This window comes from Macaca mulatta, chromosome 8, assembly GCF_049350105.2.
Source record: "Macaca mulatta isolate MMU2019108-1 chromosome 8, T2T-MMU8v2.0, whole genome shotgun sequence".
Taxonomy (NCBI): domain Eukaryota; kingdom Metazoa; phylum Chordata; class Mammalia; order Primates; family Cercopithecidae; genus Macaca; species Macaca mulatta.
Genome location: NC_133413.1, coordinates 122,839,287 through 122,866,934, shown reverse-complemented (window position 1 = coordinate 122,866,934; position 27,648 = coordinate 122,839,287). Strand labels below are relative to the sequence as shown.

Sequence of the window (27,648 nt, the reverse complement as noted above, 5' to 3'; positions counted from 1 at the left end):
TCAGTTAAAATTAGTATTTTATTATTTTTAAATTTACTGAGACTTAGGCCGGGTGCGGTGCCTCACGCCTGTAATCTCAGCCCTTTGGGAGGCCGAGGCGGGTGGATCACGAGGTCAGGAGATCAAAACCATCGTGGCTAACATATGAAACACTGTCTCTACTAAAAATACAAAAAATTAGCCGGGCGTGGTGGTGGGCGCCTGTAGTCTCAGCTACTCCGGAGGCTGAGGCAGGAGAATGGCGTGAACCTGGGAGGCGGAGCTTACAGTGAGCCGAGATCGTGCCACTGCACTCTAACCTGGGTGACAGAGCAAGACTCTGTCTCAAAATAAATAAACAAAAAAAATAAACAAACAAACAAATTTACTGAAGCTTGTTTTACTGAGAAAACCATAGCCCAGCATGTTAAAAAAAAAAAAAAAAAAAAAACCTTGTGCACCTACCTAAAAAAAGTGTATTCCCATAGTTTTTGCAGTGTTTTATAAGTATCAATTTTGTTGATAGTGTTAATTATTCACTATCATTACTTCCTGCTCACTTATTTTATCAACTACTCAAGAAAAGTGTTAAAATGCCCCAGTGCAGTTTCACATTTGTCTATTCTTTTCATCTTTTACTTTTATTTTTTGCTTCATGCAGTTTGAAGATATGTTATGAGCTGCATACATTTTGGATACTATGGGGTTTTTTTTAACCTTTTTTGATTCTTTTATTGATATGAAATCTCTCTCTTTTTCTCTGGTAATTTTCCTGTGTTAAAATTTACTTTGTCTATATGTATATCCTATGATTAGTGTGGCATGTTCTGCCTTTTAGCATCCTTTTACTTTTAAGTTACCAGTGTCTTTATATTTAAAGTAGACTACTAGTAAATAGCTTATGGTTGCATCTTGATGTTTTATAGTTTGAAAATCTCTATCCCTTAGTTGGAGTCTTTTAAGCATTAGACCATTTATGTTTAGTACAATTATTCACTTGATCAAACTTTGTCTACCATATTGCTATATATATATATATATATATATATATATATATATATATATAAAATTGAATCCACCTGTTAATTGTTCCTTTTATTTTACCATCATTTTTTCTCTTCTGTTAGCTTATTAGCTATACCTCTTTTGGGAGGAAAGGAAAGCATTTGCTCTAACACTTGTAACGTGTATCTTTAGCTTATGAAAACCTGTCATATGTCAAATAGACAAACCTATCATTAAATAATATAATACCACCTCACATATAATGTAAGAACCTTCTAATAGTGTATTTCCATTTCCTCCTTCAGGTCTTTGGGGCATGTTTTCATTTATCTTACTTTTACATATGTTATAAACATCACAACCCTTTTTAAAAAACTATAAACTTAATATTTAAAATCTTTTAAATATTTGAAAGGGAGCAAAGGCCACAAATTAAAATTTAATATTAAAGATAAAATTATTTATTTTGTGATAAAATACAAATGTAAATTTTGGTGGTACATAACCTCATAATAAAAACAAATCTCTTACAAAATTAAAAAACAGAAATGTACTAGGAATTGGTTGTTATGAACACAGAATTCATAACTGCAACCAATAAAATTGTAATATTTACCCATCACAATAGAACTGTTGTTAAAATATACAAATATTTTACATGTAATTGAAATAATTGAGCTAAGTGGTGTGTGTTTCTGGGTGTGGTTGTGAGAGACACAGAGAGAGAGTGAGAGAGAGAGAAAATAAAGCTGATTCAAAAAATTAATGAAAGAATATAATATGCCAGTGCCATGTTCTCTTTATCCTGATCATTGTCAATAAGTCCTAGAAAGGTTTGAGTTTTTTGAAGTACTATTTTGCAAATAAACCAAAATGCCCTACTATGATACTGAATGATTTTGAAAATAAAACCTTTACATTTTGATAGCTATTCATTAAAATCCATTGAAAATCTTAAAGTGTTCAGTTAGTAGAGTGCTAACAATCTTCAGCTTTTAGAATTTTAAGTAAATAGCAATTATTGAAAACAATAAACAGGAAGACATTTAAGTGTGATTTCTTTAAAAGAATGAAAATTTCAATCTTTAATATTTTAGTATGCCTTGACTTGTTGAAGAAAGGATCTTTTGATAGTTATTTTTAATTGGATTACATGTCCACTTTATTCTGGGATAGAATAAAGTTAAGAAAATGTTTATTTAATATAAATTATATATAAATAAAATTGTATTTATAAAATTTATTTTGTATATAATTATACAGCTTGTAGATAAATATTTCAAAAAATTATAATTTTAGAAAACTTGTTTGACAAGTTTCATATTATAAAAGTGTGTCAAAAAATGTATTCTGAAAAGAAGTTAAAATTCAATACATGTGAAAATATTTGAGCTGAAATGTTTACATATTGCTTAATGAAAATAAAAATTAAATGGAAATTTTTCTTCATTTCAGAGAATTAACCCTAAGCTTACCAGGTAGCTTAACACCTATAAAGAGGAAATTTTCGCCGGGCGCGGTGGCTCACGCCTGTAATCCTAGCACTTTGGGAGGCCGAGGCGGGCGGATCACAAGGTCAGGAGATCAAGACCACGGTGAAACCCCGTCTCTACTAAAAATACAAAAAATTAGCCAGGCGTGGTAGTGGGCGCCTGTAGTCCCAGCTACTCAGGAGGCTGAGGCAGGAGAATGGCGTGAACCCGGGAGGCGGAGCTTGCAGTGAGCCGAGATCGTGCCACTGCACTCCAGCCTGGGGGACACAGCGAGACTCCGTCTCAAAAAAAAAAAAAATAATAAAAATAAAAAAAAAATAAAATAAAGAGGAAATTTTCTCAATTAAAAATAGTATGGCTTATGATGACATCAGTTGAGCTACCGACAGTTTAAAATATATAAAAATGTTTCTAGCAATACTAATAAAAATAAGAATATATTGAAAAAACACATTCTTTAGAAAACATAGTAAAAAAGGCATTAAATGTGGCTAAGAAACCAATTAAAGAATGAAAATGTGTAACACAAATGATTATTTTGCATGTTATTTTAATATTCAGGAAATTCGCATAAAGAAGATGCTTTTGTACACAGATATGTCATTTTAATTTTTTAGAAATTATTTTATTTTTAAAATAGTTTTGTATAGATAACTATTTTGAGACATGCATCAATATAATATCAATTATGTTACTCAATACATATTATAATTATTTAATTTTATTTAGTTTTTGCTTCTTGTTTCATGCTTAACAATTTTTTCAGTTTCAATAACAAAGTCCTCAGATTTTGATACACATGTTACTATTTGAAAACTATTTTTGCATCTACTCTCCTCTTAGCCTGTGTTCCCTAAAGGGTAAGAATGTCATCCTTGATATGTGTGTCCCCATAACTTGGCACGGCATATGGTACTTGGTACTTAGTAAATATTTAATGAATCTGATTGAATGGGTAAATTTTGTAAAAATGTAAAACTAAAAGCACACAAATACTGTATACTGTCAGTTAGAAGTAATGTGAAACCATTTTTACATAATTTCTTTTTTTTTTACTTATATTGGTCATCTCCATATACTAGAATTCTATTTCAAATCGACTCATATACTTTTCTATAATCTTTGGATGTGAAATGAGTTTCTTGTACAGATCCTTTTGACAGTCTTCAAGCTAACAGGCCTTTGATTCCACAAAACATATCATTGATTGTACCCTCACTTTTGTAAGCATCCTAGAGCATAAGAATCTATGAAAGCAGGGCTGTGTTGTTCCTGTCAATATCTCCAAAATCAAGCATGATACCTGGTTCAATAATTATTTGGTATAATAAATAAATGCATATGCATTTTTAAAAAAGAGATTTCTATATACTTGGAAGTGTATTACAACACTGGTTTTGAGGTTTCTTTTCCATACCATGCATTAAGCAGCTTTGTTTCTCTCCTGGGTTGACGGGAATGTGTCTGTCATGCTGCCATCAACTTTAACCTGACTTGCCATATCATTAGATGTATCCTTAGTAACATAATGAAATTCTAAAGATAGCCACATTTCTGAGTAGCTGGCAGAATGTGGGCCTAATAATGATGTTGAACATTCTTTATAAAATTGATGGATCATGTACAAAGCAAGGGCTCAATCAAGGGCAAAATTCTCCAGGGTGAAATCCACCTCTAGGTTACCATCTGCATTTCAAATATTTTCTGATTGATTTGACTCTGGATGGGATTTTTCTCACAGGTTAAGTATTCCCATTACCCATCTTGGTTTTCTTATAGATAGTGAAGTGGAGAATACAGTGTCATTTTTAGCCAATAGAAAAATATAAGGGAATAAAGCTGAAAGAGAGGGATGTAAGAAATTGTGAATACCAAATTTGGACCATGACCTTGCTAAGTCTCCTGACACACTGCAAAAAATATAAAATTACTTCTTAAAAAACCTATACAGTGCATATTAAAATCTACTTGTCTTTTTTTATTTCAGAATTATATTTTCATAGAATTGTGAATGTAATTGTTAGAATAAAAATTTAATATTTTGTCTGATTCTAAATAAAACAGATGAAATATTCCTAGACCAAGTTTTTTGTGTTTTTTTAGTTTTTTGTTGTTGTTGTTGTTGTTTTGAGATAGAGTCTCACTCTGTTGCCTAGGCTGGAGTGCAGTGGTTTGAGCTTGGCTCACTGCAAGCTCCACCTCCCGGGTTCACGCCTTTCTCCTGCCTCAGCCTCCTGAGTAGCTGGGACTACAGGTGCCTGCCATCACGCCCGGCTAAATTTTTGTACTTTTAGTAGAGACAGGGTTTCTCATCGTGTTAGCCAGGATGGTCTCAATCTCCTGACCTCGTAATTTGCCCTCCTCGGCCTCCCAAAGTACTGGGATTACAGGCCTGATCTACCGCGCCCCACCCCTAGGCCAGTTTTACAGATGAGGCAGGAAAGATTCAGGGAACTAATACCAGGGATTAGCATCTTTTCTTAATATGGTGCACTAAGTCTAAGTCTCCTGCTTCTGATATCATTACTCATCCAACTGTATGAAATCCAAGATTTTTCTTCTTTGAAAGGTCTTGAAATAAACAAGTTTATACCAAAAACTTGATTTCCTGAACAGAAAGGACACATAAGAACTTACGAGTGATTTCAGTATATTTATTCTTTGTTATACCAAGCAATGCAATAAGAAAACTGGAGTGTTTGTTTGTTTGTTTGTTTGTTTTGCTTTTGTCACCACAATGGTAGTTCAACTTATCTCTGACTTCAAGTAATCATCCATATTTCAGTTGAAAACTACATATGCACCAGCTAGGCTTGTGAAATCTATATTAAGTGAAGTGCATATTTCTAACGAAATTATATTCCCATATTTCTAATGAAATTATATCTCCAATTAGATGGAAGCAAAGATAAAATAAGTGAGAAGTATATTTACAGTAGCAATAATGAGAACTCAGTTATATTTTGTAGTAGTTAGTGCCATCTGTTTTTTTTTCCTGAACAAACCGTAGATTATTCATAACAGATTAAAGCAATTAAAATGTAATGTAAATATTGTTATAGCACACTTGACATAAACATCTCCTGGCTTCAAAATAATACCATATTATAAATAAACCTTCAGCATACACTGAAATGACAAATGACAGTTTCATTCATTCATTCATTCACTCATTTTTAACTATAGTGAAAAGTTCTCTTACAATTCTTATACAGATGGACAGTTGATTTCTTCCTAGGGCATAGCAAAGCTAGATTTGATAAGGACATATTACTTAATGATGAATGCTATGAACTCTTTCAGTGGATTTAGATCAGTGATGAAGATTGATGGTATTGTAAAAACAATTTCTAAGTAACATATGTTTTCTCAGATAAGCATACATTCTTTTATAATAATGCAAACAGATTCCTTAAAAACAATTAGAATAAAACAACATATCTTGAAAAATTGTTTCTACTATGTATAAGCAGTTATAAAATTGCATTACTTTTACATGTCTATCTTTTTTTCACATTCAGGGTAATGAGAATTTTAAAGAAAAAATTGCCATGGGCACAGTTATTTGTTTTTAGCGGAAGAAAAAAAGTTCTATTTTGAAAGTAAAAATTTATCATAGCAAATTTATTTCTAATTTATTATAACAATCAGAAAAACTCATTTCATTAGAAATAAATGCTACCATATAAAGTAAAATAACTGGCATAAAAATAGAATAAAAACTAGAAGATTTTATAATTTTGCTAATGTTCACTCTATTTCCTATGCCAGTGATTTTTACCTTCTATTTTGAATATATTTCTAAAACATATTTTTATCTGGTTATAATAAATTAGAAGTACATTTGCAATGACATCAAGTGTCTATGGAAAATTTACATAGGTGAAATTTTATACTTATTTTTTACATTTTTACTTTCCAAATCAGAAGATTGAAAGGTTTTATAATTTTGCAATATTTTGGACATGGTAAGTTGAGGAACCTACTAGATATCTAAGTACAGAAGTTAAATAGGCACTTGAAGAGAATGGTTAAGAGCTCAGAAAAAAAGTTAAGGCTGGATATATACATTTCAGGGACATCAAGCTAAAAATAATATTTAAACTTGTGAAGTTATTTACTGAGAAATTGTGGAAAGAAGGGATAAGAGCATTAAGGACTAATTCCTAAGGTGCTCCAGCCCTCAGTCATCAGGTTATCAAGTAACAAAAGCAAAAGATACCAAAAGAGAGACGCTAATAAGCCAGAAAGAAAACCAGATTAGACCGATGAATTGGAGGCCAGAAAACAAAACAAAACAAAACCAAAAAAAAAAGCGCTTGAAGAAGGAAGGAATAGTCAGCTCTAATAAATGTTGCTGAAAGGTTTTTGAAAGAAAGCATAAAAGTTACCACTGGATTTGGCAGCCTGGACTTAAAAATAGTGGAATAGAGGAAAGACTGACAATAAAACTGGAGACAATTGTATAGAAACTTCTCTCAGGAGATATATGTAATAGATTTTCTATTAAAGAAAGCAAAGAAATGGGAAAGCAGCTGAAAGAGGATGGGGATATTATAAAGTTTTGTTTGTTTATTTTAGATAGAAGATATAAGCCACAATTACAAGCTGTTGAGAATGATCCAGAATAGTACTGTACATGCGAATGAGAATGATCCAATGTGCTAGTAATGCAGAGGAGATGAAAAACATTTAGAAATGAAGTCCTTAACAGTGTTTAATATCAGCAACACAGGAGCTAGGGTTGGCTTTTTATAGAACAAGGCCAACTTCTCCATTTTAAAAGATGGGGAACAAAATATGGATAAAAATACCAGTGGAGTGATCGATTTGATGGTGTTAAGAAGAGAGTGCTTTTATCTATTGCTTTGCCCTCTCAAAAAATTATAAAGAAGAAATAAAACAAAATAAGGGATGAGAAGGAGAAAGAGTGAAAAAGCAGTTGGAGTGGAAATGTTCTTCATATTGTAGTTACTTTAAAATGTTATTTGGCATATATTTGGCATATACATGGCTAAACTTGGAGATGTATATGAATAAATTTTATTTCTATTATTTTTAATAACCACAAGTATAACCTTGCATCTTTCTTTTCTGCTTTCCATTATAATAAAAATGTAGGCAGCAACATATTTTTATGTGTAATAAAGGGATGCAAATAGTTCAACATTTCTTGCCTTTCCATTTCAAATTGGTCTAATTGTTTTCAGTCAGTTCTTTCCTCAATAAACAGCTGTCAGAGTTCCACTAGTAGGATATGGCTTTATGTTATTTCTGGAATGGGATAGGTTTGTGCTGAGACAACACATTGTAGTGATGAAGAGCCCTGCTGGTTGAGTTCAAATTCCAGGTCTGCTAAGAACATGCACTTAAGATCTCTGAGACCTTAAGATCTCATTTTGCCCATTTAAAAATGGGGTGACAATACCACTTTGTAAGGATTCTGTGTTTTAGCTTAAGAGTGTAAATTGAGCTGCTAGTCAAGTGCTTTGCACACTATATGCTCTAAATAGAGACAGTGATCATTGCTATTATCATTATTTTATTAGTCTCTATTCTAAATTAATTGTCTTTTTAAAGTTTCTCTTTCTTAGATAGTCTTTATTCAATTTGATATATAACAATAGAACCCTATTTAGTAAAGCTGTAATGTTGATATCTGTGCAAATATTTTTAAAGAAATTAATACATTTAAGATGTTATAAATGTGTATATTTTTGGACTACTTTTGTCAAAATAATAGGTGGATAATTGCTCGTCTGATTTTAAAATGGCACTTAAAGATTAATAGCATGTTTTAGAGACTTCCACTTAAATAATCATATCTTGAATTTTATGCTCTATTCAACACTTAAGCACATTTTATTACAAAGGCTTTATGACTTTTATTTTAAAAATGTCCCTTGGATATGGTTTTATATCTGCATTTGTACTTTAACTGTCCTTAAGTAATTGTACGATGTTGGGGAAGCACCTTAGCCTTTTTAAGCCTCAATTTTATCAATGGAAACATATGGATAATAATAGTTCTCAGACTTCCTGTGAATCGAGATGTAGTTCATAGCATGGTATTTTAAATGTAGAAAGTGCTCAATAAGTATTATATATTAGCATTCTTAGCCATTCATGTATACTTCTATTTATATACTTTTTCTGTGTGACTACTATTCTTTCTAATGAATGTTAAACTAATTTAGGGAGTACAATCTACATCTGTGTAACAGACTAGCCACTGGATAATTCCTAGACTAACCAAAATGAAATTGGCCAGCCCTTTTGAGACGAAGAAAACAAGACAGGGAAGTAATCTTTTATTGACAGTTTCATGGGATTTTACAGGTCAAACACGAATTATATTTGGGTGTTATAACATATAAGCCTATTATTCACTTTCAAGAATGTTCCTTTTATGATATTATTACAGGTGAGACAACAAGGTTGTTATCTTTGTTGGAATTTCTGCTTACTTTGAATATTTATGTTAGGGAAAAGGAGACATGAATGGCAGACTTAAAATCTAATAAAACAAAGATACAGATATTCATTTTACCAAATAAATCTGAACCAATTTGAAATAAGACGTTTAGAAAATGAGTGAATTACCCACGGTTAATACATTGGCAGTCAGTATAGTATTTTCTGACATATACTTTTAAATTTTTACATATTTAAAATAGTTGATAAATTAAAATGCTTAATTGCCAAACAAGTCCTCATTCTATAGAAATATTCTATATGTTGTTCCAGAACAGGAGGTGATAAAGATGATCAAACCTCTACTTAAAAATTTGTATAAAAACAATAACAAAATTAAGATACAAATAAGGATTATGTATTTTGAGAATTATATGAATCCAAAAAATGAGGAGTACATATAAAATACAAATAATTAATGTATTTTAAAATGTATGATCAATGAAGTTGTTTTAATATTATATAATTGCTTTTTTAATCATTCTAATTATGTGAGATTATCTAACTTCTAATTTGAAAGGAAATATAACATAGCTTCTTAAATTGTTATTTCCTTCACTGGTTACAGTTTCTATTTAATACAGATGAAGAATGATTGATGTTAAAATTATTATAATTTTGCCTACCTACAACACAGAGTATAAAGAGCATGAAAATCAAACTTTGAATAAGTTAAGAAAAAAAAAAAGACAATAGCATTTACATGAAGTAATTGTTCCTGTGTGTATTTAACTAACTGCTTTAAGAACTCAAGTAATTCCAAGAGGGAAAAATTTTTTTTGGTCTTTCATTAAACCGCATCATTCTTTCTTGTTCTTTAAAATCTTACTCCTAATTTGTTTGTTAATTGAAAGAAAAAGGAACTTGAGGGATTTACTCCCTCTTCTCCTTCAAGTCAACTAAGCCCAAAGGCAAATGTGTATTCTCACATATTGTATATTAGCTGTCAAATCAAAACCTTATTTTAGCTATTACATCCCACTTTAAATCTTTCAGCCCAGTAATTCTGACAGTAGCGTAAAAACACTGTTTTCCCATCATACTTAGCCTTTTTTCCTGTCGTACTCAGCTAAAATATGATGATATTGACTTCTTTCATTTCAATATGTTTTTCTTACATTGTTGCACAAACATTTTTATTTTTGAGAATGTACATCTTAAGCTGAAAGCTTCCTGTGTCCAGTACACTGGAAATCTCAAATAAAACAAGTATTTTTCATAATCTTTTATATTATTCCTGTTATTCCATTTGAAAGCTATAACACTTTTCACATTTATGTCACTTCTTTCTAATAAAAACATCCTAAATGTAAACCTTGTGTGTCGAACATCACTCTCCACTTATAAAACCAATCCACAGGTGATATGATTTGGCTGTGTGCCACCACCCAAATCTCATCTCTAATTGTAATCCCCACGTGTCAATGGAGGGGCTTGTTAGGAGGTGATTGAATCATGGGAGCGGACTTTCCCCTTACTCTTCTCTTGATAGTGAGTGTGTTCTCATGAGATCTGGTTATTTGGGAGTGTGTGGCACTTTCCCCTTCACTCTCTCCTTCTCTGCCATGGTAAGATGTGCTTGCTTCCCCTTTGCCTTCTGCCATGATTGTAAGTTTCCTGAGTTTCCTAGCCATGTTTCCTACTAAACCTACAGAACTGTAAGTCAATTAAACTTCTCTTCTTCATAAATTACCCAGTCCCAGGTAGTTATTTATAGCAGTGTGAAAACAGATTAATACAACAGGTCAATTTTAATTTGGGTGGAAACCATTCCAGAGCAAATCAAGAAAAATTTAATAGGTAAGTTTCTCACACACATAAACATAAAACATTTTTTATAAAAGATCTCTATCCATACTGGAAGACTATAATTGCTCATATTCTTTGATGCATGATGCTCTGTTTAGTGCTCTGTTGAGAAACACTGATGGATATTACAAAATAAATTCACTTATAAATTTAGTGCAGTCGGACAATCATGGCTCACTGTAGCCTTGACCTCCTAGGCTCAAGCTATCCTCTCACCTCAGCCTCTCAAGTAGTTGGGACTGCAGGCATGCGCCACCATGCTGGGCTAATTTTTTTTTTTTTTTTTTTTTTTTGGAGAGACAGAGTCTCACTTAGTTACCCAGGCTGGTCTCAAACTCCTTGCATTTTGAAATCCTCTTGCCCTGATGTCCCAAAGTGCTGGGATTACAGGTGTGAGTCACTATACCTGGCCTCTAATTTTAAAATGTTGTCACTTCAAGAATGTTACATAAAATAATTAAACAGTAGATCATATTTGTATATTGTATTGTTTGCACTCAGCCCAATTCCCTTGAAATCCATCCAAGTCATATGTATGAATCATTCTTTTTTATAACTGAGTAATATTCCATGGTGTGGATTTACCATCATTTAATCATTTACCTGTTGAATGACATTTGGGTTGTTCCTAGTTATTAGCAACTATGAATAAAGTTGTTATGAATATTTGTGTACAGGCTTTCATGTAAATATAAGTTTTATTTTCTTTTGGATAAATATTCAAGAGTGCAATTGTTGTGGTATATAGTAAGTGAATTATTAGTTTTGTAAGAAAGTGCCATAATCCTTTCCAGAGTGGTTGTACCACTTTACATTCCTACCAGCAATGCATGAATTATCCAGTTTTCTCCGTAATCTCATGAGCATTTGTTGTTATCATACTTTTTTTGTAAAAAATTGAGCCAATTTGAAATGTATGTAGTAATATCTCATTGTGGTTTTAATTTGCATTTCCCTATTAGTGATGTTGAACATCTTTTCATGTGTTTTCTGATATTGTTTTCAATGAAATGTCTTTTGCTCATTTTGTAACTGGATAGATTGTTAATTTTCTTCTTCTCCTTTTTTTTTTCTTTGAGTTTTGAGAGTTCTTTATATATCCTAGCTACAAGTCCTCTGCGAATATGTTCCAAACAAGTGTATTTTCCCAGTATGATGCTTTCTTTTTATACTCTTCAGTGTCTTTTAAAACACATTTAATAATGTTGAGTAAATCTAGTATTTGGCAACTAAAATACTACACCACTTCTTCAAATAAGTTAACACATAAATTCTATAAAATATAGCAAAATCATTTATTGTATAGCATTTAAAAATTGACCCAACAATTTTAAAAAATGATTTTCTAAAACACATGGATATATGAAATTGATTTTGGTAGTTATCAAACCTAAAATTTTGCCTCTGTCTTTTGGTAGGTTCTGTTGCCACTGCGTGTCGTGACCCAGGGGTCCCCATGAATGGGACTCGAAATGGGGATGGAAGAGAACCTGGGGACACTGTCGTTTTTCAATGTGACCCAGGATATGAACTTCAAGGAGAGGAAAGAATAACCTGCATTCAGGTAGAAAATCGGTACTTCTGGCAGCCCAGCCCACCAGTCTGTATAGGTATGAATTAAAGAACAATTAAAATTTTATATAAACATAAAACAATGGTTAAAAACTGGTATTGATGTCTTAAGAACCATATTCGACAACAGATTCTATATGAGAGTCCAAGATTTCAGAGGATTATTAACCTCCCCAGAATGTACAAGATTGTAAAATGATTATTATTTTTCCATGGGGTAAAGACTGATGATTTCATTAATTTTTTAATGATTCTAAGATCCTAAAACAGTTATGAATGAAAGCTCTTGAAAAATTCTATCATCCTTCATTTACTATTTAACCATAGTTTTCCATTGCTTTTAAATTTTAAAGAGTGGATTCAGACTCCATATTAAAATGAGTCATATTGATCTTGTCTCTAAAATGGTTATTTCATTTAAGAAAGAAAATATTGTCAGAATCTATATCAGAATTTCCAAGCTTTGTCTTTCCATTTAATTAATGTAATCCAAAAGAATATTGGTTTTTATTTGGAAGATCTAAGAAATTGTAGCAGCCTGGATCATACTTCCAGCTGTCTTTTGTCTCCGTACTCTGTTATTGAATCTCCAAGTCAGACTCTAGAAAATTAAAACACAAATTATTATTGGGTCTGAGAAAGACTTAGAGGAATGCCCCACTTTTGGAATAAAAATAGTTAGAAAATCTGCTACATAATTAAACTAGTTTAATCTTAAACTTTTTTGTTCTGTTCAGGTGCTTTAGTATTTGTGTCATCTTGAATTTACAACACATTTTGAACAAACTATGTTTTCTCTACTGAAAATTTTGTTTATTTACGTACTCTCTCTTACTGCACTGTAAGCAACTTAGGAGAAGATTCTATATCTTGTTCATCATTGTATTTCTTATAGCATTTGGTATATTCAAATGTATCATGTTTTAGAGAGAGAATCTTATTTTTGTTCACTTATACCTAACTCATAAACTTCACAGTGATTTATTTTGAAAGTCCTATGGAAATAGGAAAAGAGTGTTAGTTCTTCATTTAGAAGTGAACAAGCTCAATCAATTATTCAGATTTATTTTACCTCATCTTGTAACTCCCCACACAAAATTACAAAATCAAATTCATTGGTCATTAACTGTGTCTCAGGCACTGTTCTAAACAGTGGGAAATTAGCAATAAAACAAGACAGAAAAGTTCTCTGTTCCTATGAACTTACTTTCCAGTGAAATAAATTAAAAAAAAAAAGTTTTACAACACATTTTCTCTAAAAAGGTTGGATTTGAAAAAAACACTAAAATCAACAAACAACATACAAAGGCCAAAACCAGACAGACAGTTCTAGATTTCTGCTGTAAAAAAATAAGACAAATGCCAAATAAGTAAATTTATTAGAGACCCTTTTATAAAGCATGAAATAATGGCATCGCTTGAACAGTTCAGATTTAGCTATATCTCCCATTACACTATTTCTGTTCACACTCATATTGTTTTTCATGTAACACTGCAAGATTCTGAATCAACAAATATCAATTAATTTACCTTTACTGTAAGTGCACTCATAGAATCTGATAAAAAACTGTTAAGAAATGTCTGCAAAGAAAGAGATTAAAATAATGTATCATATTTGTTTCAAAATTTTCAAGTTTGTTTACTACTCAATTAACCAAAACATTTTCAACTAAATTAAAACTTCTTATTCTAATTAATTGGAATTTGACCACATAGCTCATGAAGAGAATATTTATGTAAAGAATAAATTATGAAACACCAAAATCTTACTGTAGAACTTCTTGCTTTATTCTGATTCTTAGATTTGACTAAAGGTTGTTGCTTATTAGAATTACCAGAAGGGCTAACTTATGCCAATTGTTTTTATATAGAATCCTAAAATATTAAATGGCTTATACAAAAATTCTAGATAACACTAAAATCCAAGATGCAAAAGATGAAGAAGTTCTGAGATCTGCTATTATAAATTTCCATTTTTAGACAAGAATATGCTTTAGCTAGCAAGTCCTATTCTCAAAAAAAAAAAAAAAAAAAAAAAAAAAAAAAAAAAAAAAAAGCTGAGTACTAAATCTTACTTAAGTTAAGCAGGTTGTGTAAGATTTTTGTGTAGATAATGATACTGTGTATTATTTTTGGTAGGAAAAGCTAGCTTCAGGAGAAGATATAAATTAGAGCTTCTCCGAGGAAGAAAATAACCTTAAAAAAAAAAGTCTAAAAAATTGCTAAGGCTGCAGAAAGCTTGACCTCTAAAACTGATAAGAAAGAACTTCATGATTGGAAATACCATGCCAAAGATTAAACCCTGAACTTCTTAGAAACTCCATAATTCTATGTCTCAGACCCCAGAGCGTAAAACATTTTGCTTGCTTGCATGTAGAAACAGTCTGATAGCAAATGCCAAACAGAAGGATGTTGTCTTTAAGAGAGTTAATAGAATTCATTCCAACAAAATTTACAGTGTGCAAATTACTTTGATATTGCCAGCGGGAAAGTAGCAGCATTCAATATGAAGGTAAATAAGGAAGACATTAATGTGAGTGGGCTTTTGAGAAAGAAAGAAGACACAAATAAAATTGAATTTGGGAAAAAAATTAAGAAGATCGTAAAATAGTTATCCATAGTTGATGCCCATGTAACTGCCTCAGAAAACACTGCATTCAGAACAAATTACTGAAAACTTAATTCATGAATCTCTGACTTGTATTTTGAGTGCTTTATGGTTAGATGGGTAAAAATAGAGATGCATTTCTAAATGCTATTTAGAGTTGAGTATATTTAAGATAATTTTCTTTACTCACTAAGAATTTGGGATTTACAAACGTCAGATAATGTCTTTGCTTTTCTCATTGGCTTTCATAGATTTTCAAAATCAACCACAGCATTGAAATATATCAAGAAATCTTTGATAAATAATTTAAATAGATGCACACCTGTGTTCCCAACTGCTCAGGAGGCTGAGAAGGGAGGATTGCTTGAGCCCAGGAGTTTGAGATAAGACTGAGCAACATAGTAAGACCTTGTCACTAGAAGAAAAATAATAATTTAAGTAATAGAATAAAAATAATTTTAGAGGATCTTATATCTAATTAATAGATAATTTATATGTAATAATTTTTCTTACATCTTTTGTGATAAAGAATATACATGTATAACATGTACATGTACATATATGTGTGTATCTCTATACAATTTCTAACAATAAAAAAGACCAATGTTCCTTGTCAAATAAGGACAATTGAAACAAAATTACTGCCCTACTCTCTCCAAAATTATGCATAATCCAAGTGGAAAAAAATCACAAAGAATATTTTGCTATCATTCTGGTCTTTTGTACATATATACATACATGTAAGCATATCTCATTTTATTACACTTCACTTTATTTCACTCCACAGATATTACATTTTTTTACAAATTGAAGATTTTTGGCAACCCTGTGCCAAGCAAGTCCTAATAGACTTTTTTTTCTAATGGCATGTGCTCACTTCAGGTCCCTGTATTACATTTTGGTAATTCTCACAATATTTCAAACTTTTTCATTACTATTTTATTGTTATTGTGATCTTTGATCAGTGATCTTTGATGTTACTATTGTAATTGTTTCGGGGTGCCACAAACAAATGCCCATGTATGACAGTGAACTTAACCAATAAATGTGTGTGTTTTGAGTGCTCCCCTAACTGACTGTTCCTCCACGTCTCTCTCTTTCCTTGGGCTTACCTATTCTCTGATACACAATATTAAAAGTAGACCAATGGCCTCTGAGCATTCAAGTGAAAGGAAGAGTTGCACATCTGTCACTCTAAATTAAAAGCTAGAAATGATTAAGCTTAGTGAGGAAGGCCAGTTGAAAGCCAAGATAGGCTGATAGGCATCTTGAATCAAATAGTTACCCAAGTTCCGAATGCAAAGGTAAAATTCTTGACAGAAATGGAAAATTCTACTCTAGTGAACACAGGAATGATAAGAAAGCAAAACAGCTTTGTTGCAGATATGAAGCAAGCCAGTGGTCTGGATAGAAGATCAAACCAGCCACAACATTCCCATAAGCCAAAACCTAATCCAAAGGAAGGCCCTAACTCTTTAAGTCCATAAAGACATACACAGGTGGAAAAGCTGCAAGAAAACTTTGAAGCTAGCATAAGTTGATTTATAAGGTGTTTTTGTTATTGTTGTCATTGTTTTGAGACGGAGTCTCACTCTGTCACCCAGTCTGGAGTGCAGTGGCGTAACCTTGGCTCACTGCAAGCTCCACCTCCCGGGTTCATGCCATTCTCCTGCCTCAGCCTCCTGAGTAGCTGGGACTACAGGCACCGGCTACCACGCCTGACTTTTTTTTTTTTTTTTTTTTTTTGTATTTTTAGTACAGACGGGGTTTCACCATGTTAGCCAGGATGGTCTCAATCTCCTGACCTCGTGATCCGCCCGTCTCAGCCTCCCAAAGTGCTGTGATTACAGGCGTGAGCCACTGTGCCTGGCCAATTTATAAGGTTTAAGGAAAGCAGCTATCTCTATAACATTAAAATGCAACGTGAATCTGTAGGTACTGAAGAAGAAGCTGCAGCCAGTTATCCAGAAGATCTAGCTAAGATCACTGATGAAAGTGGCTTCATTAAAAACAGTTTTCAACGTAGATTAAACAGCATTCTATTGGAATAGTGTCATCTGGAACTTTCATTGCTGGAGAGGTGAAATCAATGTCTGGCTTCAAAGCTTCAAAGGACAGGCTGACTCTCTTATAGGGGCTAATGCAGCTGGTGACTTTAAAATAAAACCAGTGTTCATTTACCATTCTGAAAAAGTTAAGCCTGTTAAAAATTATGCTATATCTACTCTGCCTGTGATCTATAAATGGAACAATTAAGTTTGGATAACAGCACATCTGTTTACACCATGGCTTACTGAATATTTTAAGCCCATTGTTGAGATCTACTGCTCAGAAAAAAAGATTATTTTCAAAATATCACTGCTCATTGAAAATGTACCTGGTCACCCAAAAGACCTAATGGAATATGCAAAGAGATTAATGTTTTTATGCCAATAACCTTCTGGAAAGAATTTACCATTCTAGATGCCATTAAGAACATTTGTAGCTGAGCACAGTGACTCACGCCTGTAATCCCAGTACTTTGGGAGGCCGAGGCAGGTGGATCACGAGGTCAGGAGATCGAGACCAACTTGGCTAACACAGTGAAACTCTGTCTCTACTAAAAGTACAAAAAAATTAGCTGGGTGTGGTGGCAGGCACCTGTAGTCCCAGCTGCTCCAGAGACTGAGGCAGGAGAACGGCGTGAACCCAGGAGACGGAGCTTGCAGTGAGCCAAGATTAGGCCACTGTACTCCAGCCTGGGCGACAGAGCAAGACTCCGTCTAAAATAAAAGAAGAAAAGAACATTTGTAAAATTCATGAGAGACAGTAAAAATATCAATATCATCAGGAGTTCAGCAGAAGTTGATTCCAAGTGTTTAAGACTTCAGCAGAAGAAGAAACTGCAGATGTGGTAGAAATAGCAGGAGAACTAGAATCAGAAGTGGAGCTTGAATATGGGACTGGATTGTTACAATCTCGTGATAAAACTTGAACGAATGAGAAGTTGCTTTTTATGGATGGGAAAATAAAGTGATTTATTGAGATGGAATCTACTTCTGGTAAAGATGCTATGAACATTGTTGAAATGACAACAAAGAACTTCAAATACTACATAACTTAGTTCATAAAAGCAGAGGCAAAATTTGGGAGGATTGTCTCCAAGAAGTTCTGCTGTGGGTAAAATGCAATCAAATAGCATCACATGCTACAGAGAAATCTTTCATGAAAGGAAGAGTCCAGTGATATGGCAGACTTCTTTATTACCTTATTTTAGGAAAATGCCACAGCTACCCCAGGCTTCAACAGCCACCACCCTGATCAGTTAGAAGCCATCAATATCTAGGCAAGACCCTCCACTAGCAAAAGGATTGTGACTCACTGAAGACTCAGATGACCATTCTCGTTTTTCAGCAATAAAGTATTTTTAATTACGTTATGTACTGTTTTAGACACAATTTTGCTATTATACACTTAATAGACTAAAATATAATGTAAACATAACTTTTATATGCACTTGGAAACCAAAAAAGTTTTGTGACTAACTTTATTGCTATATTTGGTTTATTGTGGGGGTCTGGAACTGAACCTCCAATATCCCCAAGGTATGCCTGTATATACATTTGCTATTATACTTTTTTTCATATTCACATATTATTTTAAGAGCCCCAAAGGTAAAATGTGTTGCTATTTTTATTTAAACACATAGCTACAAATTAGATTGTGCATTCATCAGTACAGTCATCTTCACTATTTGCATAATCAATAACCGAGATGGGCAAAGGTTACTGTGGATACCAGATGGTTGATATTACATATTAGTGATGAATACTGACACCTGAGTGGAATATTAAAATAAAATGTAATAAGAGAAACAACAGAGCTTGGCAGAGGTTACTATGAATACCAGAATGGTTTAGAGAGAGTTGAAGGTAGTGCCCATTCCAGGAAAACTTTCTGGAGGCAGTGATGAATCTAAAAACATAAGTTAGAGTTACATAAATGTAGAATGGAAACAAACATTTCAGGAAGAAGAAATAAAATAAGTAAAGTCATGGAAGAACAAGGAAATATAAGCAGTATGATAGTATTTGAGTATAATTTACGTGTATACCCTGAGGGTTGATGAAATTGGAAAGGCTGTAGGGGTCAGATCATGAAGGCTGTATGGGAATTGGGACATTATATTTTAGACAACGTGAAAGAGTTGCAGAATTTTATGCATATACATAGTATAATTAGATGTTTTCACTGAGAGGGAGTAATTATTTCAATTATCAATTGTAATAATTCAAGAAAGAGAGAAGGGTTAGACCTATCGGTACTATTGGTAGTAGGCAAGAAAAGAAGGACCAGTTGAAAATAGCTACAAGGTGGGTTTTGGCAGGGCTTCTTGATGAATTGGATATAAGGATGCAGTGAAAAAAAGGCAAGACTCTTAGACCTCTAGCTTGGGACTACAGGTGGATAGTACTGCTCATCTAACAATTTAGGAACCTAGGAGAAGAAGCCAACTTGATTTGAGGTTGAGTATTTAGGCTATTCTATGTTTGATGTACCGATAGACTACAGAGAAAGAGATTCAGTAAAGACTGGCATATGGTTTAGACTTCAGCCAAGAAATCTGTAAGAGGAGATAGGGAAGGGTGTTATCAGTGTATAAAAATTAGAAGATAAAAATCTTAAATTTACATATGGTCAGCAAGGAAAAATGTAACAGTAGAAATTAAGAGAACTAGGTAAGGAACTCAGGAGATCACCAAAATTATAAGGAGATGTAAAGGAGGAAGTGTATGATAATAAGACTGAAGTATGTATAACGACACTAGAAGAAAACCTCAGAAACACTAGTTTCTAAGATTCCAGAAATTAGGACAGTGACTCTAAGATAAAGATCAGCAATTAAGAATGACTACAGATATGAAGAGAAAGATAAAGGCAGCAAAGTCTTAATTATTATTATAAATGCAGAAGTCACCTAAGTATAAGCTAAGAAATGTTGTATTGGGAGCAAGCTAAGAAATGTTTGCACTAGGTCAATGGTTGAGAAGAGAATAAAAGGTAAAAAGGACCATGTAAAGACATCTAGAGGCCAAGCATGGTGGATCACACCTGTAATCCCCACACTTCGGGAGGCTGAGGTGCGTCCATCACTTGAGCGCAGGAGTTCAAGACCAGCCTGGGCAACATGGCAAAACTCTGTTTCTCCAAAAATACAAGGATTAGCTGCACGTGGTAGTCCATGTCTGTAGTCCCAGTTACTGGGGAGGCTGAGATGGGAGGATCTGAGCCTGGGAGGAAAAGGCTGCAGTGAGCTGTGATCATTCCACTGTACTCTAGCCTGGGCCACAGAGTGAGACCCTGTATCAGAAAAAAAAAACACCAAATCTAGACTGTTAGACTATCTAAGTAATAGAAAGGTTATTGTGTCTCTCTAAATGTAATTTAAAATAAAAATAAATGATTAAACCTTATGATAATTTTTCTCATGGTGAATACTTTGGCACTTTTCTTTGAGAAACAACATAAGAAACATTTTCCTCCTTTGATTTTCTGCTTTTCTAGTCTTGTTAGTCATCTTAATCTGTCCCATAGGTACATACAGCACAGGGGTGCAGAAAGAGACAAGAGCAGACTTCCCCTTCAAAAAGCTTAGTTATGCCAAATTAAAACACACACACACACACACACACACACAATTTAGTAAGAAGAGACTTTGATTCAAACAGGATTATTGCAAGGAGCAGGGTAGGCAGGGAAGGGACTATTGCAACAGGGAATACTAAGGCTGTAAGATCTGCACCTATCTCAGGAGTTAGAAAAAAGGCTTTTTCTCTTTTTTGGAGAAGGCTAAACGAAGCTAGAGAGAACTAAATGTGAAGTCAGAGGCAAGGGCAGCCTGATTGAATAGTAGATCAGAGAATGTTGTGCTCTGAATCCAGCCTTTTCTCAGGAAATATCCTGTGCTATCTTAAAGCTGAGAAGGGAGACAAAGTTCAGGAGCCCAGAAGAAGGAGGGAAACGTAATCAAAGTTTGTTTCACAAACATTTTATTCAGATTAATCAGTGAGCCAAGCAGTTCAGCTAGAAGCAAAGAATGGGAACTGGCAGGGTCTGTGGCTGGTCTTCCCATAAACAAGATGGTAACAAAGACAGCTTATCTAAGTCATGATAAGTGAGTCTTATCTAAGTCATATGAGGCAGGGTGTTTCCTTACAGTAAGCCATTTTCAGACAAAAAAGAGTGAAAGTGGATAGGTCATAAGGAACTCTCTTTTATTTTTAAAATGAAAGAAACCTGAACATGTTTGTGGATGAAGGGGAGGAAGCCAGGAAAAGTAAGGGAGATAAATAATTGGACGAGTGTTTTGGATAAGGAAGAAGGATTATGTGACCAGGTTAAGGGTGGTATCTTGATTAGGAGGGACTTTATCCTGGGATTGTAAAGAGAAATATTCAGGAGGCATTTAAGCTTGGAGATGGAGGACCACAGAACATTGAAGCAGTTTATGTCTAATCATTTTATAATGTACCACAAAAACATACAAGCGATAGGAAAGTAGTGGTGAATATATTAAGTCTGAGCAACTAGATACTCTCAATATAGTAAGAGCTGAGACAACTTTTTGAGAGTGACTCAGGTATTGAGACAAGAGTAGCAGAGGGGCATGGAGGAAGGCAGTACCAGACAAAAGGCAATGGAAAAATTACCAAGCCATAGTGATAATATTGCATATCTCAACTCATGGAAAGAACAGAAATGCTGAAATGTTGGCAGAATCAAAATTCTCTTCCTTACAATACCAGTTTTATGGGTCAAAAAAAATTCTTTTCCCTTATAACTGAATGCTCATATTTATCTCAGAAAACTGCAATTTCAAAACCCAGGTGAGAGAAGAATGTTGATGTACTGATTATGTGTAGGAGATATCGTGAGAGTGTCAGAATCCTAATCTTAATGTCCCTCAGTTGAGTGTGTGTATTTATTTGTATTACCCACTCTCTCACACCACCATGAAGACTTCCATATCTTTCTTCATTTCTCTGTTTTTTTGAAGATGTCAATTTCTGTGTAATGTATAACTTCTTGAACACAAACTCTGTTTAACAAACTTCAACAGTAATCCCCTAAAGAATCTCTTCTCTGAGTTTCACTGACAATTTTTTGAAGCTCTCCATTGAAGTGTTATGGAAACCTTTGTTTGAAACTGCAGTAATGTACTAGATACATAAATGGTGCCAGGAGAGACATGAAAATAAGCTATATATCTCATATCTTATTTTTCTATTTATTATTAGAGGTTTTGTTTTGCTTCGATCTGATTTTTTCTGGTAACCAGAGGAAAATCATCTTTACCACTTTTTTTTAATGCTTTTCTTTTGACATGAAACAAAATAATAATAGAAAGAGAGAAAAGTACATACGCATTCTTTTTGGTCTCTTGAAGACAATAAAGCAGCTAAATTTTATGTATCCATGTATTCAATATTTTAATGATCTTTCTTGAAAGATAATGCTGTATCCAAGCTTCAGGTACTATAAAAGTCAGGTCTGTACAAAGCCTCATAAACTCTTTTAGAGAGGTGATTTCAAAAATATTGATAGCTAATAAATTGTATTAATGTTTAAAGATATTTTACTTATTTGTTTAAATTAAAGCACCCTGTGGAGGCAATTTAACAGGATCTTCAGGCTTTATTCTTTCGCCAAACTTCCCTCATCCATATCCACATAGCAGAGACTGTGACTGGACTATCACCGTCAATGCAGACTATGTTATCTCCTTGGCGTTCATCAGGTGAGTTCTTATATATTTCCACATTAAAAAAATATATTGCTTGGCCATTTTGCTTTAGCATTTGCACTAGGCAAATTCTTATTTCTATATATAGCATTTTTGTTATTTTTTACTAATCCCAGTGCTAATACTTGTTCTAGCTTTGCCACTGTCATTCATGTTACCTTGGGCAAGTTATTTATTTGAGTGAGCCTCCATTTTTCCACATGAGGCTAATAGCTGGCATCACAAAACCTGGCCTCTTTCCATGAATATTTCATTGTAAGTGTTAGGTAATAGCAACTCAATGATTTTCCAAGTAGAAAAGTCCCCAGTCTTTATTGTCTAAGGTTGATGTAATCAGTATGTTGACTCCAGTAACACAATTCCTTGTTCTGCCACCAGTGTGTTAAAGGCTCTTAGTATTTATGTGAAATGTTAAACTTAAATATTCAATATTTTCTAATATATTAAGGCCAGTTAGTTTTTCCTAAGTAAAGATAATTTGAACTCCTACAAATTCAGCATAATTGTAAATAAATAAAATTTTTATTTTTGTAATTTGTAGTGGTGCATTGCTAATTAGTAATACCAAAGCGACAACAATGATAATTTTAGTTTTATGCCAGGCTCCTGTTGTAAGACAAATTCCCAAGTTAAATACTATTATTATCCCCATTTTCCCAATTGAGGAAACATCAATACAGACATGAGAAATATCAAAATGGATGATACACGGCTTAGTTTACGTATGAAATTATTCTAGTTAATAACTTGAGGGTAGAAGGGTATATTACATGAAGTGCATGACCTAAATTTGATTTCTAACTCTATCATTTATTATGTGACCTTAGGGAGACCACTGACTTTAAAGAGCCTTAACATACTCATTGGTAAAATGAAAATCATAATCTTTTCCTTATACAGCAGGACTATTGGCAAGATGAGTTAATATTTATTAAAGTACCTTGTAAAACATAAGGTAATATTAGCGTGCACTGTCCTTTCAGTTTTTCAGAAAAAAAAACATAACAACTAAGACTAAAATTTTGTTAAAAAGAATATTTTTTTGTTTTAATTTCATTTTCAAAGAAGTTGTAATACTTCAAGTATTGATTTAGTCCCAAACTATAAATTAAAAATAAATATACTGTGTTCCATTGTTAAATAATCTTTCAGCCTTTCATGCATAATAAATACTCCTGTGTCATTTACAAAGCCGTTGTTTCTAGTGATTCTCCCAACAGAGACAGACAAGGAAGTTGTAATTAACATCAAAGTTTAATGTTGGAAGAGATGAAATTCAGAAGTCGTGTTTTATCTCAGAACAAGGGTAATAAGTAATGAAATAAAGTTTAATCTTCTGATTTCTGCTATATTATTATACCCACAGTTACCAAATTCAGGCCTCAGATCCACTGAAAAATTTCAGGATAAGTTAATTGAACTACATTTTTGAAGCTACTGAATAAATTTAAACAAAATATAATAGTGTGATGATCTCCCAGTTTTCTCATGTTAGAGGGGCCCACATATAAAAAAGGTCTGGGAACCTCTGCACTCTCCCATTCTCTCTTTACCACTCTTTATGCACAAGTAAGACGAGTAGCTGGACTCTTCTTTCCTGTACATGAATATGTAAAGGATGAGAATTGTGGAAAGTTAACTTCTATAAATTCTTTAAGTTTGGAAATAATACCTTTCACCAAACAAATCTCTTGTTTAGATGCAGGCAAATATGATACAACTTGACAAAATAGTTTTTCTGCTGATGAATGTTTAACAATGGCAAGTTTTACTGGTTTCATTTTATATCATAAACTGGTTGACTTTTCTTGCTGACCTAAATTAATCTATCCTTTTCCCTATGTTTCTCTACCACAGTATGAGTTAGGAAATAGAGAAATTGATTGCATGTCTCCTGACTTCTAAATATATGGGTTCCATGATCATTGTGGGACAATTATTATACTTTTGAAGGTTGTTAAGGCAAGTTTATTATGCAAATCTTGTAATATTAACACAACTGATTTGAATCATTTACATGCTAAAATATCCTTTTTCACATTATGTAATTCTGATAGTGTATTGGTTTGATATCTCCTACATTAGGTTTTAAAACAAGAAAATATATTTACTTTCAGGAAAAAGAATGTCTAATACAATGTGCAAAGCTTCGTTTGAGTTATTTAAATGTAAATAATATATTTCAACTTTTGATTTCAGCTTTTGTCCTTATTTGATATATAGAGTTAAATTTTTTAGCAATAAAAATGCTTATAAACTTTGGAGTACTATTTATGAAGAAAAAAATAGTTTGTGTTTTCATGATGCAAAATATATGGATGAAAAAGTTTTAAAAATACATATTATCCTCCACATAAAGTAACTTGCATAAGAATACGTCACTAACAAGGGCAGAAACAAGGCTTGAACTTACATTCTCTGACTCCAAATCCTGTATCTTTTCATCAATTAACTATTTGTCTTATAATCACTTCATTTCCTCTGCATACAATGTCAACTTAAAAATATGTAAAAATGTCAAGTTTTTTTTTCTTTTCCCCTGCTTATTTGATATTTATATTAAATATGTTGTTGCCAGGTGATTTTTTATATTAGCTTATTTTAACAGTGTCTTTTATTATTGTTAAGCACTGAATTAATGTTTGATCATGTAACTATTATGACTAATAGCCTAATAATAATTATCCTACTTCCTTTTCTTTCTTTTTTTTTCTTTTTTTTTTTTTTAGTTTTAGCATAGAACCAAACTATGACTTCCTCTATATCTATGATGGACCAGACAGTAATAGCCCACTGATTGGAAGTTTTCAAGACAGCAAGTTACCAGAGAGAATAGAAAGCAGCTCAAATACAATGCATTTGGCTTTTCGGAGTGATGGATCTGTTAGTTACACTGGATTTCATCTAGAATACAAAGGTAAATATGAATATTCCATGTTAGTATCATGATTTAAATTATAGATATTTTATACAGGAGAATAATTTTGTATGGCCCATTGTTAGTGGTTACTTTTATGTGCATTTTTAAATGCAGACTATGTACAGTTCATCTCATAAAAGCGTTCTCACAGTAGACCTTTCTTATTAGTGAGAAAGAAATTAGCATTTCCCTAATTACTACCAAAGGAAATGTATCAGGCAAACAAATTAACAATTAGTATATTGGAGGAGTTGGCTGGAGCCACACAATATTAAAAAACAAAACATACAAAAAAAGTCTCATTTTTTTAGAAGCTGAAGTTTCAGTCAAATACCTTCATTTGGAGAACACTTTCAGTGATAAAGGGAACAAAGTAGAGGATAATTGTATTTCAGAAAACATGTAAGTTGGGTGCCATCACTCATGCCTGTAATCCTAGCACTTTGGGAGGCCAAGGCAGGAGAATTACTTGAGCCCAGCAGTTTGAGACCAGCCTAAGAAACATAGTGAGAGCACATCTGTACATTTATTTTTTAATTAGTCAAGAGGGGTAGCATACATCTGTAGTACCAGCTACTCAAGAGACTGAGGCAGGAGGATCACTTGAGCCCAGGAGATGAAGGCTGCAGTGAGATATGATCATGCACTGCAGGCCAGCCTGGAAGAGCAAGACCCTGTCTCTAAGAAAATGTACACAGATATTTAAATATGTCAATATTCATAATAAGGAAAACAAGTATAGTTATAATGTTTTAGAATACTTCTGCTAGTGCTTAAATGAATTGTATTAGAATGCCTATGGATATTTATAATTATATTTTTCTAAAATTTTGTAGTTTATGTCTACAGGAACAGATTTATATTTAGATTGCATAAACTTTAAATTTATTTTGCAACTACTGAGTCCATGAAGGGCATACTGATAATTCATCTCAAGTTATCAACTGATTTCTGAAAATACATGCTTTGATTTGTTACCACCTTTTGTTTAATATTTTCAATAACTGAAACTTATATATAGAATAATGAACTCCAAAGCATCCATCAGCCAACTTGACAAAAATTATCATTCTGCTATATTTGCTTCAGATCTCTTTATTCTTGTCTTAAAAAATCAAATATCACATATACAATGGAAACTCCTTTTGCATTTGCCATAGGAACAGGGGTTAGTCTCTTCAGGGCTATCATAAGAGGTCACAATAAATTTCACAACAACACATAATATGGGTAAGAAAGACGTTTTTAGGGAAATGAAACTCACAAGTCAGCAAGAAACAGATGCTTGGAGTCCTCCAATATCTCTGCCATCACTTAGAACTGTATGCCAGGTCAAGGGTAACTGCTGGACTTAAACAGTATAGTTTTCATTGCAGTGGAAAGCCTGATCCCTCCATAAGTCTCTCATTTCACAAGAAAAAGTAGGAAAATGGCCTTGTTAGTAGGAAAATGTACAGGACATTTGGCACAGACAGTGAGGTTTAGGGTGCTGGCTGTTTATTGAGGTTTTCTGCAAATGCTACCTGCTCTGTATCAGAAGATGCTTGGGGGAAGTTTAGACCTTGGGTTTATGGGTTAGAAACTCTTTTAGGGAGAGAGAGCTTGACCGCAACGTCACTCTAACCACCTGGTAGATAATTCCCTTACCATTCGTGGGAACCTGGCTAGCTGACCATGTAGGCAAACCATAATGAGCATTCAAGGTCATTTTTCAGACATTCCTGCTCTTTTCATGCTGGTATTCCCCCTAATCCTGAATTTTATACTTATCCTTTCCATGTATTTATGCTTGTACATATTTTTATATTTCTTATTTTCATACAAATTTTGTATTTTTATTATGTATGTATCCTTCTGAAAATTGATTTGGCCCCTTACATTTTTTTTGAGATTTATCAAAGTTAGAAGCATATATCTTTTATTTATTAAGTCCTTTATGATACTCCACCATATGGCTATATCAAAGTTAATATATAAATTTTTCTGCTGATAGACATATAGGCTG

The 27,648-nt window shown here is 33.1% G+C and overlaps 1 protein-coding gene across 1 annotated transcript in view; it reads left to right on the top strand.

The window, feature by feature from the left end:
* Window positions 1-27,648, top strand: part of CSMD3 (CUB and Sushi multiple domains 3) — a 1,224,761-nt gene that overhangs the window by 916,503 nt on the left and 280,610 nt on the right. The window contains exons 28-30 of the mRNA XM_015145899.3: window positions 12,179-12,370; window positions 22,579-22,717; window positions 25,453-25,640. Coding sequence (XP_015001385.2) covers window positions 12,179-12,370; window positions 22,579-22,717; window positions 25,453-25,640 — 519 coding nt within the window. The remainder of the gene's footprint in view (window positions 1-12,178; window positions 12,371-22,578; window positions 22,718-25,452; window positions 25,641-27,648) is intronic.